The 12,749-nt window shown below is 36.7% G+C and overlaps 1 protein-coding gene across 2 annotated transcripts in view; it reads right to left on the bottom strand.

Annotated features, from left to right (window-relative positions):
- Positions 1-9,104: 9,104 nt before the first annotated feature.
- Positions 9,105-12,749, bottom strand: part of EXOC3 (exocyst complex component 3) — a 29,048-nt gene continuing 25,403 nt past the window's right edge. For both annotated transcript variants that reach the window (XM_072411933.1, XM_072411936.1), the window contains one exon: positions 9,105-12,086. In XM_072411933.1, the coding sequence (XP_072268034.1) occupies positions 11,906-12,086 (181 nt within the window). In that variant the 3' untranslated portion in view covers positions 9,105-11,905. The remainder of the gene's footprint in view (positions 12,087-12,749) is intronic.

The following is a 12,749-nucleotide window of genomic DNA, read 5'->3' as shown; positions in this document are numbered from 1 at the left end:
ATAACTCCAACCACTTGAAAGTTGCTTGTGCCTCTGCCATCACAGCTTCTCACTAAAAGAAAAAACAGTTTTAGCACCCCTCGTATACTGAAGAACAAATGGTAAGTCACTGCTATAGTACAGGTGGAAGTATTAAACTTACTTAAAAATGACCCTCACTAATTGAACTCCACACTGATAGTATTTTGAACAAGCTGGTATTTTGATTTTCAATTCATGATTGAAATACACAAAAATAGTAACATGCATGTCATGACTGTTGGGTCATTGGAGTAAAATAGGTCATTCCACACATTGTTTGGAAGAACTGTGTACTTTGATTTGACTTCGAATCCAGATTTTTGCAGATTTATCGCCTACAATGGTTCAAAGAAAAAGCACTTTAAACCATTATTACAGTGTTTATAGAAGAAGGGAATTCATGGGGTTTTCCATTTTGATTGAACTTTCAATATAAGGACCAAACCTACTATTTTGCTTTCTATCATGAAGGGGAAAAGTTCTTACTGTAACCTGTTTATTAAAAAAAAGCCCCTTTATCGCCTTGGAGATTATATTTTTTATTCTGCGCCACATAAACAATATTTCAGGATTGACCATATTTTCTGGGAATGTTTCACCAATATATAAAGCCAGGGTTATTTTGAATACTTGGTCAGATCATGACCCTTTAATTTAAATTGGGTGGGTGGGGAGGAAGGCCCTTCTTCACGATCTCCGCCCTCACGCATCCTCCGGCTGTTGTCACCTACATCTGATAAGTCACCCGAGAGTTCTCGGTGACGTCGGTATGTGCGCCCGGTGACGTTGGGAGCGTGGCAGGAATTTCAAAACTATTTGTATTTCAATTTAAATGTAATTTATTTAATTTTTATATTTTGACATGATTTTGTTTTTTTATGATAATTTTTTTATACTTATCCTATTATATTATACTGTAAAATAAATTTTCATGAAAAACAATGTAGCGCTTTTAGACATCTGAATCCGGACAGAAATGAACCGCCCAGGAGGTTATGTGGAGGCTAAATGAGGATATCTGAGGTAAACATGGATTTGCTGAGGGGATTAGGAAATCAATTGATTGTTTTTTCTACTTAAATAAACCACAGGAGACATCACCTTAAGTTAACTGGGAAGCACATAAAGCTACCCTAAGGGGAGAATTTATTAAGCTTTCCTCAAGATGTAAGAAGGAGGAAGCTTAATTGATAGAGGAAAAAAACAAAAATTATCAGAATCTGTTATTATGGCATAAAAAAACCAAATCCAAATCTTGGGTCACACATTTAAGGACGGAATTAAATTTACCTTTGACTACCAGGACAGAGAAATGGATTAGAAGGTCAAGTACTCAAGTACTTTTTATGGAAAGATGAACCAGGTAAATTGCTGGTCAAAAAGCTGAACCCTATCCTAAAGTTCATGTATTGCTCAAGATAAAGTTAATAACAGGCATAATAACATAAAATCGAATTATTATTTTTTGGGGATTTTTAAAGTCAGTTATATGGACGGACGTCACGATACTCACTAGTAAAAGCAAAAGTTTTTTTAGTTCTTTTCAGGTACCACAATTCAGGATTGAGCACAAAGAAATTTTGAATAATCCGATTACAAATGAAGAAGTTCTCACAGTGCTGAAGTCATTAAAAATTACCAGCGCCTAGGTATGGAATGTGTTCCCTAATATTTACTATAAAATATTCAAACACAACTTGGCACAATTCTTACTTGGCTCTTTAATTTTTTAGGAGAGGCGCCACGTTTGTTCTTAGAAGCATAGTATTATACCTAAAGCAGGTAAAGATCACAGGAAAATTTTTATCAACCAATTTCACTGATTTATTGTGATTTAAAAATCTTAACTGAAATACTTTTTTTTCACCCAAAAACTTTCCTTGTCAGGTAGGATTTATTGGGAATAGACAAGCATCGGGTCAAACCAGGAGATCGATAGCCCTCTCAACCTCACCCTACACAAAGATTTTCCAGTCCGCTCAGCAACAATCTAAGTACCAGAAGGCTGTTAATTCTTGCTAAACACACCATCACAGGTAGACTGCTACCATGTGCTTAGACCAGTGGTCACCAACCTTTTTGGACCCGCAGACCACTAAAATTACTGGCCCCTGACCGCACATGCGCGGGGAGTCGGGTGTCACTCAAAGAGGAGAAACCTCCCTCATAGTGATGTCATGATAACATAACCCCACCCACTTCCCCATGGAAGATCTGAGCCTGCGATAGGAGAGTGGGCGGGTTGTGTCCAGGGACACAGCCCGCCTACTTCCCTGACCCAGGGATTTGTACGGGGGACATGGTTTGCGGCTCTGGACGGTGCATCCCCCCAGCGGGGTCCTTCTGACCCCTTTTTGGGATGCATCGGCCTGAGCTGCAAACCACCAAAATTTTCTCGTGGACCACCAGTTGGCGACCCCTGGCTTGGAGGGAAGCATGCACCATTACCCTTGACAATCGAAGTTAAGATTCTGCCTTTTAAACCTCCCTGGCGGTATAAAAAAAGCGGTACATTTAAAAATACCTAGTATTTTAAGCCTCCCAGCTACACTCTCACAAGCAGATGCCCAGCTGGCATCTGCTTCCCTTGGCCTCCCGTCCCCAACGTTCACAGCCGGGGATGCAGGTGCCGGCCGGGCATCTCTGGAGGATGCCGCTGGAACGTGGGAACCATGTGGGAACTCCCTGGCAATTCCACCCCGAGTGTGGCCCAGAGGGAACACTTTTGGTATAGAAAATTCACCTCGAGCCATACTCGGGAATACCGCCAGGGAGGTTAGGTACTGTCTGTCTCATTCACCGACACTCCAGACAGGGATGGGTCAGTGTTCACTGTTTGTAGTAGTGTTCAGGAGAACAGGTTACACTATTTCTACTTGGAGCATTACAAGATTCAGCTTACACTTACACTTTTTTCACCGTGTAATAAGTAAAAACATGAGAAAACATCTGTATACACAGGTACAAAAAAATAAAGACTAACCAAAGAACAAAAGCTAAACAATAGTAACAGTGAAAAAAAAGGGAATAACAATTAAAAATAGTGAAAGTTGGTTTGCCTTGTTCCATGTTGCTTGTATAGAGTTCAAGTTATTAGTCAGGGTCACTGAGCTCTCTGCAGCACTTAATATGGTAATGCCGTTGACCTTAGCAACAAGATAGCATGTGTTAGAGCTCCCCTGGTAGGCTTACACAGCTTTTTTTTGCCAACAACCAATAACCAGCAGAGTTGATTATTGGCTAGGACCATACAATGACAGCAAGGTGTAGGAAGTCTAGGAGGATGTGTTCACATAGATTATAATGCTCTATGGTTGCACCTAGGATGCTCTTAATTTAGCTAGATTCCCACAGGTTCAGGTTTTATGAACTGCCAACCCCAGATCATTAGCCCAAAATATAGAGTTTAACAAGACCAAATTATGCCTTTGTGTCCATACATATAGACAAAGGCCCTTAAGAGGGACCTTCTACTGCTGTACCTTTAAGGAGAAATCTGACAGTGCGCTCCCCAGTGTCGTAGATAGATCTAATCAGTGGTTCTGATACAATTAGGACTGTACTCTAGTATGAGAACAATGTTGTTACCTAAAGATCTAGAAAAAGTTTTTGATTTCTCTAAAAGCCCTTATGATGGGACCGTATGTTTAATGTGTTGAAGAGGATGGTGATTTGGGACTATGTTACTAAAATGGATTGCTGCGTTATATGATAAACCAGTGGCCCAGGTCTGAATTTGAGGTTATTTGTCTCAGGGATTCCTAATTTATAGGGGTACCAGACAAGGTTGTCAATTTTCTCCTTTATTCGCAATTGCTATAGAGCCGTTGGCCCTTCAAACTAGCGCATACCCAAATATACAGAGGTATAGGCTGATCTACAGAACATAAATCTGCCCTTTTTTGCAGATGACATTCTTATGTTTATTACCCAGCCCTTGACAATATTACCAAATGTGTTTACATAAGTGAAAATCGTTTGAGTCTTTGTCAGAGTTAAGGGTGAATAGAAGTAAATCTGTGGCCTTGGATATTAATTTGGGAGAAAATATAGTGAATACACAAACAGAATTTTGCATATGAATGAGGACTTAATTCCCTAAAATATCTAGGTATTCAGCTTACTTCCTCCTACTAAGCAAATTATGTATCTCTTTTTAAAGAAGACCTAAACTCAAAAATTTTACTTTACATAAATGGGAGACAACTCTTTTATAGTTAAGTTAAAATTAGATTAAAAAAAGGGGGGGTGCAGCACTATTACTTTCTCTCTTGATTGCTGTGGCGAACAGAATGGGTGCGCAGAGCCTCTGGCTGCAGCATCTGCGCAAAAGAAGCCTTTTCTTTAATGTGAGAAAAGTGCTGGCCCAAAGAAGGATAACAGGACGATAAGGGACCCGATTGAAGAAACCTCCTGATGGATTGACAGATCCGTGGGATTAAAGGTGTGTGATTAGTGTGATTTTTTTTTTCTTTTTAGTTTAGTTCTGCTTTAGGAAAATTTGAGTTGATTTGAGAAAATCCTCATTGTGGAAAGGCAGAATAGCTACAGTAAAAATGAACATCTTGCCTTGAATTTTATATTATTTCACACGATTCCTGTTTTAAAAAAGAAGTATTAGAAGTTAAAATTGTATAATTTTTTTTGATGTCATAAGAAAAGTAGGATAGAATGTTCAATATTAATGGCTTCTAAATCCAAAGGGGGGTTGGGAATTCCTAACATCTCAATATTATAAAGCAAGTCATATTGTTTCATTTTCTGTGTGCACAGTGTTGGGGGAGAGACCCCAATAGGTAGAATTCAAAGCTATATGTGAACCAGTAGGGATTAAATTATTAACATGGATATCAAAAACGTATAGACCCAAAATAACTTGCCACTCTCTTACATGTAATCTCTCATTGTGGGATAGGATTAGCAATAACTCCAATAAACGTTCAAACGACAGTCCTCCTACCCCTTTGTGGCATAACCTGGAATTTATACCAGGACTGGACCCACCGTGTTTTATTATAAAAGAGAAAAGAAACTTGGGCCTATCTTGGGAATGGGATGGAGTAAGGTAGTGAGTGAATTGGGGAAAAGATTACTCTGTTTAAACACAATTATAAAACAGTTTTAGGTGGTGTCTGGACTGATGCTGAATTAATAAGTGGCATCACAATCCTTTGTTTCTGGAATTGTGGGGAAATAAGATAATATGTGGTGGTTATGTCCAGTTGTTCAGAATTTCTGGGTATTTAAGCACTGGGTATTTCACAGGGCAGCACGGTGGCTCAAGGGTTAACACTCTGGCCTTTGCAGCGCTAGGTCCTAGGTTCGAATCCCAGCCAGGACACTATTTGCATGGAGTTTGCAGGTTCTCCCCGTGTCTGCGTGGGTTTCCTCTGGGTTCTCTGGTTTCCTCCCACATCCCAAAAAAAACATGCAGTTAGGTTGATTGGCTTCCCCCTAAAAAAAAAAAAATGACCATAGACTACATTAACGACATATGACTATAGTAGGGACATTAGATTGTGAGCTCCTTTGAGGCACAGTTAGTGACACGACTATGGACTTTGTACAGCGCTGCGCTATATAAATACTGTGTAATAATAATAATTTCAAGTGATTTGGGAAGTAACTAAGGTTAGGATTTTGCCAAGACCTAAAAGTGCATTATTTAATTGGATTGGAGATACAATACCTAGTTCAAGTAAAACTCTGGTTAGATATATGTTGCTGGTGGCAAGAATAACTGGCAAAAACTTTTTAAATCTACTAATATTGTAGTGGGTACAATGAAAGAAAAACTAGATTGGATCATGATAAATGACAAACAACCTGTATCTTAAATATTAGAGTACATGTTTATGAACGTACCTGGATACCTGGCAGAATTACAATAGGTTATAAGCAATAAATAGGGAAGAGAGGGTTGTAAATGTGTTTTTTGTGTGGTTTTAATGTACTTGTAAAATGTAAGAGACATTGTTAAAAAGAAAGCTGTTAGTGAATATAGAGCTTAATTGTATTGTATTATGTAAAATTTATCCCTACTATAAATGGCAAACTGTGTGATTTTTGTATTTTTAATATCAACAAAAAAAAATAAAATATAAATGTATAAGTTTAAACATTCATTGCAGATATATCTTCCTGGTGCATGCATTTTAAATTAAAGTAATTCATTCACTTGCGGTAAACGCAAGTTTTTACTTTATATATGTTAAACTACTATACTGAGAATATGTAATTTGCAAATCCACATTCGTCACATAGTTACATATGTCTTTTTTTCAACCTAACTGACTCAGTCCATCAAGTTTAAGCACTAGGATGATAAACATATGCCAGATATAAAACCGTATGGACATACCGTATTTTTCGGACCATAAGACGCACTTTTTTCCCCCCAGAAGTGGGGGGAAAAGTCCCTGCGTCTTATGGTCCAAATGTAGCCTCTGTGCCCGGGCCGTCTCTCCGGTATCCTCCCCAGCCGCTGTCCCGTCCCCCCTGTGTAGCCCCCCCTCCGGCTTTTCTCCTGTCCAGCGCGGCCAGAGTGACTGTGACTCCTGTCACTCTGGTATCTTGCGTCCTCCCACTCTCAGCATGATTGGCTGACAAAGTCATGCTGGGAGCAGGAAAGCACACACATACACAACACACGTACACAACACAAAGTAAACAAATGTTATATTGCAATCCGATTGTCATACATAGTATGACAATCGGATTACAACTGAAAGGAAATACTCACCCAGGTGTCCGCAGCTCTGCTTGCTGCTGGCATCTTGCAGAGAGATGTATAGCACAATGTAGAAATCCTGCATTATGCTATGTATCTCTCCACACATGCCAGCAGCTTCCAGCCTCCGTATCTGTCTCAGTCTGTGTGAGCACGCAGGGAAATCCCCCCCCCTCACATCACTCCGGAGGATGAGTCATCTTCCAGTGATGTGATTGGTGAAGTATGGGGGTGTGTCAGGGAGGGAAATTTAAAGGCAGAGTACAATGTAATCTGCTTTTAAATGGTTTTTACAGTACAAAAACACCACACAACATAAAAATAAAAGTACCGTACATTTTGATTTTATTTTTAGATTACATTGTTGTCTATTATTTCATTATTGTTTTAAATTATTATTTATATTTATGTATTATATTATAATTTATGATTTTAATATAATATATAAATAATGTTAATATTGGTTCTAAATGCTGCTGTTTACTTTACAGGGTTGATTACATGTGTTTATGACTGTGCTGTTGGTTTTTAATGCACATAAAATATTTTAGGACACTATTTGTTTCAGAATATTTTTTTCTTCATTTCCCTTCTCTAAAAACTGGTGCGTCTTATGGTCCGAAAAATACGGTAATTGGTCCACAGGAAGCCAAAAAACCCTGGTACAATTTGTTTCAACAGGGGAAATAAATGAATTCCTGGTTCCATGAGGCAATCTGATGTTCCCTAGATCATCAGTCTCTGTTATCTTTACTTTTAAAACATTAATACCCAGTTAAATTACTTGATTCTAGAAAAGCATCCAGCTTTTTCTTATAGCCTTAATCTCATTACAGTATGCTGTCATACACAAACACAGAAATGGTACTTTTAATTCTAAATACAACATAATTTCTAAAGATGTTAAAAACAGTAAAGGCCCCAACACTGAACCCTGGGGTACACCACTAATAACCTTAGACCAGTCGGAGTATGTTTGTAAATTGTAATCATTACTCTGGATGCTGTCCAAAAGCCAGTTCTCTATCCATTTACAGATTGAATTTTCTGAACTCTAAAAGTCTGTTTGGTATTGTGTCAAATGCTTTGGTAAAGCCCAAGTACACTATATCAACTGCTACTCCACTGTCTACCTGTTTGCTTACTTCTTCATAAAAAGATAGTAAATTTGTTTTTACAACTTCAGTCTTTCTTGAATTTATGCTATCACTAATATTATTTTCTAGCAGAAACTCCTCTATGTGGTTCTTTATCAAACTCTCTAGGACCTTTTCAACTTTGGAAGTTAGGAACAACATTGAGCAATTTGAAAAAAATGTTTGCTTACAATACTGATTAGGCGGTCAAATTTATTGGTCCTCTTAGATTGCTCCTCCTAAATGCTTGGTCCAAGTATGAAACGTTTTATTTTTTTTATTGTCCGACTAATTTGTGTATAATTTCTAATGTTCAGTGTTGACGACTAGTATAAGAATGTTGTTTTTTCTTTTTTTTTACTTATTGTGTGAACCTTTAATTGTGAATTGTTTTTTCTCTTTATTTCCTTCCCGTTTCTATTGGTTTTAATTGTTTGTTCTATATGAAAAAAAATTGCAAAAAACAGTATTAAAAAAAAAAAAATAGGAACCACCATCTTTTGTTATATTCTTTATCATTTTCAAATGAAGGTTATCCTTCATTTTTATATTTTTGGAGTACCCTTTTCTTAATCTTTATGCATTTTTTAATTTTAGCCGCTTATTACCCATTGGAATATATTTTGCAGTGCAGTTGTGTAGAACAGACTTGAAACATTCCCATTTTCTGTTCTGCGTTCCTGGGGACAATATTCCCTCCCAATCCAAATCAGGGAGAGAGAAAATTTGCTCTTTTTAAATTGAATGTATTTATCATTCCTGCTTTTCGATTACCATTTACAACTTACATTATATAATATGGTCACTTCCACCCAGATTTTCTTTTATATGCACGTTTGTTATAAACTCTGCATTGTTAGAAAAAACTAGGTCCAGCAGAGTATCATTTCTAGTTTGGTTTTCTATAAACTGTACCATACAATTATCTAGTACTAAGGTCAAATATTTCCACCCTTTTGCTGTACCTGTAGTGCCATAAACACATTAAGCATTGGTGAACAGACGCTTTAAACCATTGCTGCACTTACCAGCACAGTTTGAAAAAACGGTTTTGGCTTTTGTTTTTCAGTGTAACTAGTACATTCCCTGGTAGGAATCACATACTGTTATGAAAACACATAGACCTGGAAGATGTTTGTGGAATGGTCTGATTCATCATTTTATAAATGGAGCCCACTAGAACTGTTTTTCTGAAAAAAAATCTCTCTGATCACGCCTTAAATCTATAACCACAGGAGTTTATTTTTTTAATTTAGTTTACCATGAAGATGTCTTTAGTGTCCATATTGTTGAACCTGTAATAACAATTACACAAAATAAACTACACAGAGTGTTTAACATCCAGAAACTGGCTACATACAAAATAGCAACTGACAATACAATAAATAATTGATATAGTTCAAAAAAGCAACATAACTTCTGGGCTCAAGAATCTTCCAAATGATAATCTGAAGAATAATGCTCCGAATCAAAGAAGTGAAGCAAAAGCTTAAAAACTATAGATGCTCAAGAAATATTTTTATATATTTGTAATTTGAAACACTGTTATTACTAGGTAAAGTAAGACTGCCAGACTGCACTGTCCCTTTCAGCAAAACCTGTAAAAAAAAAAAAAAAAGAAAAAGCTTACCTTTCCAACAGCGTTTGTATTGAAAACTGGTCCCGCATCCCAGCCACTTCTAACATTCAACAGTTGGTGTATTGGTTTAGTTGGATAGTAGCTCCCCAATAACCAACAGGATGTTTGCAGCGCTGAGGGTGGTGTGGGAGGCAGATTTTCAATACGTAGGCTGCCAGAAAGGCAAGTGACCTATTGGGTGAAGCAATTTTGTGATGGCAAGATCACAATATTCTTAGGCTTCCTGTAATTGTTATCATTCACCCCCAATGATTCCTGTTAAAAGGTAGAAAAGAAAGAACACTACAACTGTGACAACATACATAAAAATATTACCATGGGAAGTCTGCAAACATTCATAAAAAAATACTTGCTCATTGACAAAATGCCGTAAAGGATGACTTCTATAGGATCGATTATACAATAGTATAGTTTCAGTGTTATGCCAATTCAGGTGAAATGCCAATGCAAATTGTATGTCATCCCTTTAAGTAATAGTTCCTTGAGCTACTAATTCTCTCTATTTATAATGATGGGCAAAGTTATTAAAGAATAGTTGAATGTGCACAAGTAATGAACTCCTTCTGGTCAAGTTACTTTTCAGTGCTGCATAATATGTTGGCATTATATTAATTATTTTATTAAACAGTATTTATAAACATAAGTGCTCTAATCACATTTCAAGTTCTACTGTTTAGGGCAAGAAGCTGCATACAGACATTCCAAGTGTCAGAGAATACAGAAAAGTCTAACCTGCTCTATCATTTTTTTCCAAGAATTTTTGTATGGGGCACTCTCATCCAGGATTATGGGCACCTTAAATTTAGGAAGGTGGTGGTGTGTGCTATAACTAAATAAATGCAGGAATGTGATGGTTGACAAATTTGCAGATGAAGCCTCAAATATTTTACATCTTTGAAATTGTAGAGCTGCAGCTTTTATATTGATTTTAGTAGTTACAGATCTTTAAAAAAAATTGAATTTTGTAATTGAATGCAGGAAATACTGTTATTTAGAAATACAAACAGCAGATATATATTTTTTGATATTCCCTTTAAAAGCAACAAGAAATAGGAATGTGTGGTCCAATATAATACAATATTGTACAAGAAGAAATAAAAGATTTTTTTTTAATAACATTACCAGTACTCTACCAGTCACTATTACAATGTTTTGTAATTTCAGACAGAGGATTTTCAAAAAGCTCGCCTAAGGCTGTGTACATACAGCACTGTTCTATACTATGAAGGGGGGGGGGGGGGGTGGACAAGCAAACGACACTCCTCTGTTTCTTCTCCTTTCACTTGTATTGCGGTTGTTCATTGGTCACTCATGAATCTGTCATATAACTGATCATTGTCAAAATGCCCTAAAGGATGACTTCTACAAGATCAAATATACTATATATTCTTATAATAAATGAGCTTGGGTGACCTCTGTACACATGTCAGATTCTTGCTCGATACGAATAGTCGTCTCCAGAGGTCACCCAAGGTCATTCGATATAGGATTAAATCGAATGTGTGTAAATGGCCTAATGCTGGTGAAGGATGCTGTGCTAGGTTAACCAACTGCAATTGTTGCGTCTCTGTTATATATTTATCATTGTGCTGTCACAGAATTACTATGCATACTCTATATTTTTAAGTGCATGCAGCACCCTCTAACAGTTACATGTTCATGGACAAGCCATTTTGTTTATTTTCACCTTTAATGAGAAAAATCATGTTAACCTGCATGTTAACCTCCAAAAAATACTACAATACAATGAGTCACTGACGCAGAACAAGAACGCAGCAGGTTAAGTTAGAACACCTATGAATGTATATTCCAGGCCAATGTAATGAGGAATATGACTTCAGCTCTAGTTTTATTTTCAGTTCCACCTAATAAGTTTATCAGTCAGGAACATGGCAAGCAACAAAAGAGGAACTCCAAACTACACTCCATTAAAGTAAATTTGTTTTTTACTAAAAGAATATTTAAATGAGAATCTCCTCACTGTCTTGTGCATTTTAAAGTATTAACTTTTTTTTCAATTTTAGAAACTTTTTCTGTTTGCCAGTCGTGAAAATTTCCCTTCACTTGTTGTCCTGCAGACTAAATAGGATACAACGGGACATTTTTCCAAAGTGGGCATGAGAGAATTACAATAAAAATTGTTTACAGATTATGCACATTTTCTCGTTCCTGTTCTTGTCCTGTTTCTTTCTGGTGACACTAGTGATCTGGACAACCAAATATGCGCAAATCTCCCTAACGGGACACAGTCAGCAGGGATGCTTCAAAACCTTTAGCACTCTATCCAAACCTAAAAAAAAATGAATTTAAATGTTATAACCTCCATGTGCTGGTAAAACATTCACGACACAGCTAAGCAAAGAACCAAAGAAACCTATTTTACTTAAGAAGTTTGGGAACACTTAAAGTTGTCAGGCTTGGAACAATTATGTCTTTAAAAATTGGTTTGTATTTTAAACTTTGTTGTCTCTGACTTTGCTCCACAGTTTCTATAATGGTTTGCTTCATTTCTCGGCTTGCATCTCCTCGCATTGCTAGCAGTGAGGCTATGTGATCATCTCTGAAAAAAAGTGAAAGAAAATACTTAACATTTGGGGAATATTTTGGTAGAATTTTGTTTATTGTATTGGCTTGTGCTAAACTTCCAGCATCAAGCTTTTGGCACTTGAACATATACCAAGTTAAATTTGAAAAAGTTTACATCCACATGCACCAAGTACCAGTACAAATAGGCGCTTTACTGTCTATTTTCGTAGTATGAAACAAACGTATACAACACATAAATAGACAAACTTTAAAACTTTATGTATTAAAAGCAGTAAACAAATCTTAAAGCACAATACAATCACTGTAATTTTACTAGAAAATGCTTGAAACTGTATGCTAGTAATCTTTTGTTCTATTTTTACCACCTGATGCAATTCTTGTCAAATTTTCCAAGAGCTACAATAAAAGAAAAAAACCCATTCAGGATTATTTTTTTGTCTTAGTGATATTGCATACTACCTGTACTGATATATTACCAGACCAGGTTGTAATGCATGCAAAAATAACAGACTCTACATCGCATGTGTTAAATGTGACATCACTGCCATTTCCTGAGGAAATAAAAGCATTCCACCTAAATTATAGCTACAGTCAAAGTTCCCCCTCTCTTACCTTTAGGTTTGCCAGAGCATTATTACTTCTAGGAACAGATTCTTAAAAAAAAAAAAATAAATTA

The sequence above is a fragment of the Pyxicephalus adspersus genome, chromosome 5 (assembly GCF_032062135.1).
Source record: "Pyxicephalus adspersus chromosome 5, UCB_Pads_2.0, whole genome shotgun sequence".
Taxonomy (NCBI): Eukaryota; Metazoa; Chordata; class Amphibia; order Anura; family Pyxicephalidae; genus Pyxicephalus; species Pyxicephalus adspersus.
Note: the sequence above shows the minus strand (reverse complement) of the source record. Positions and strands in the feature narration are given on the sequence as shown.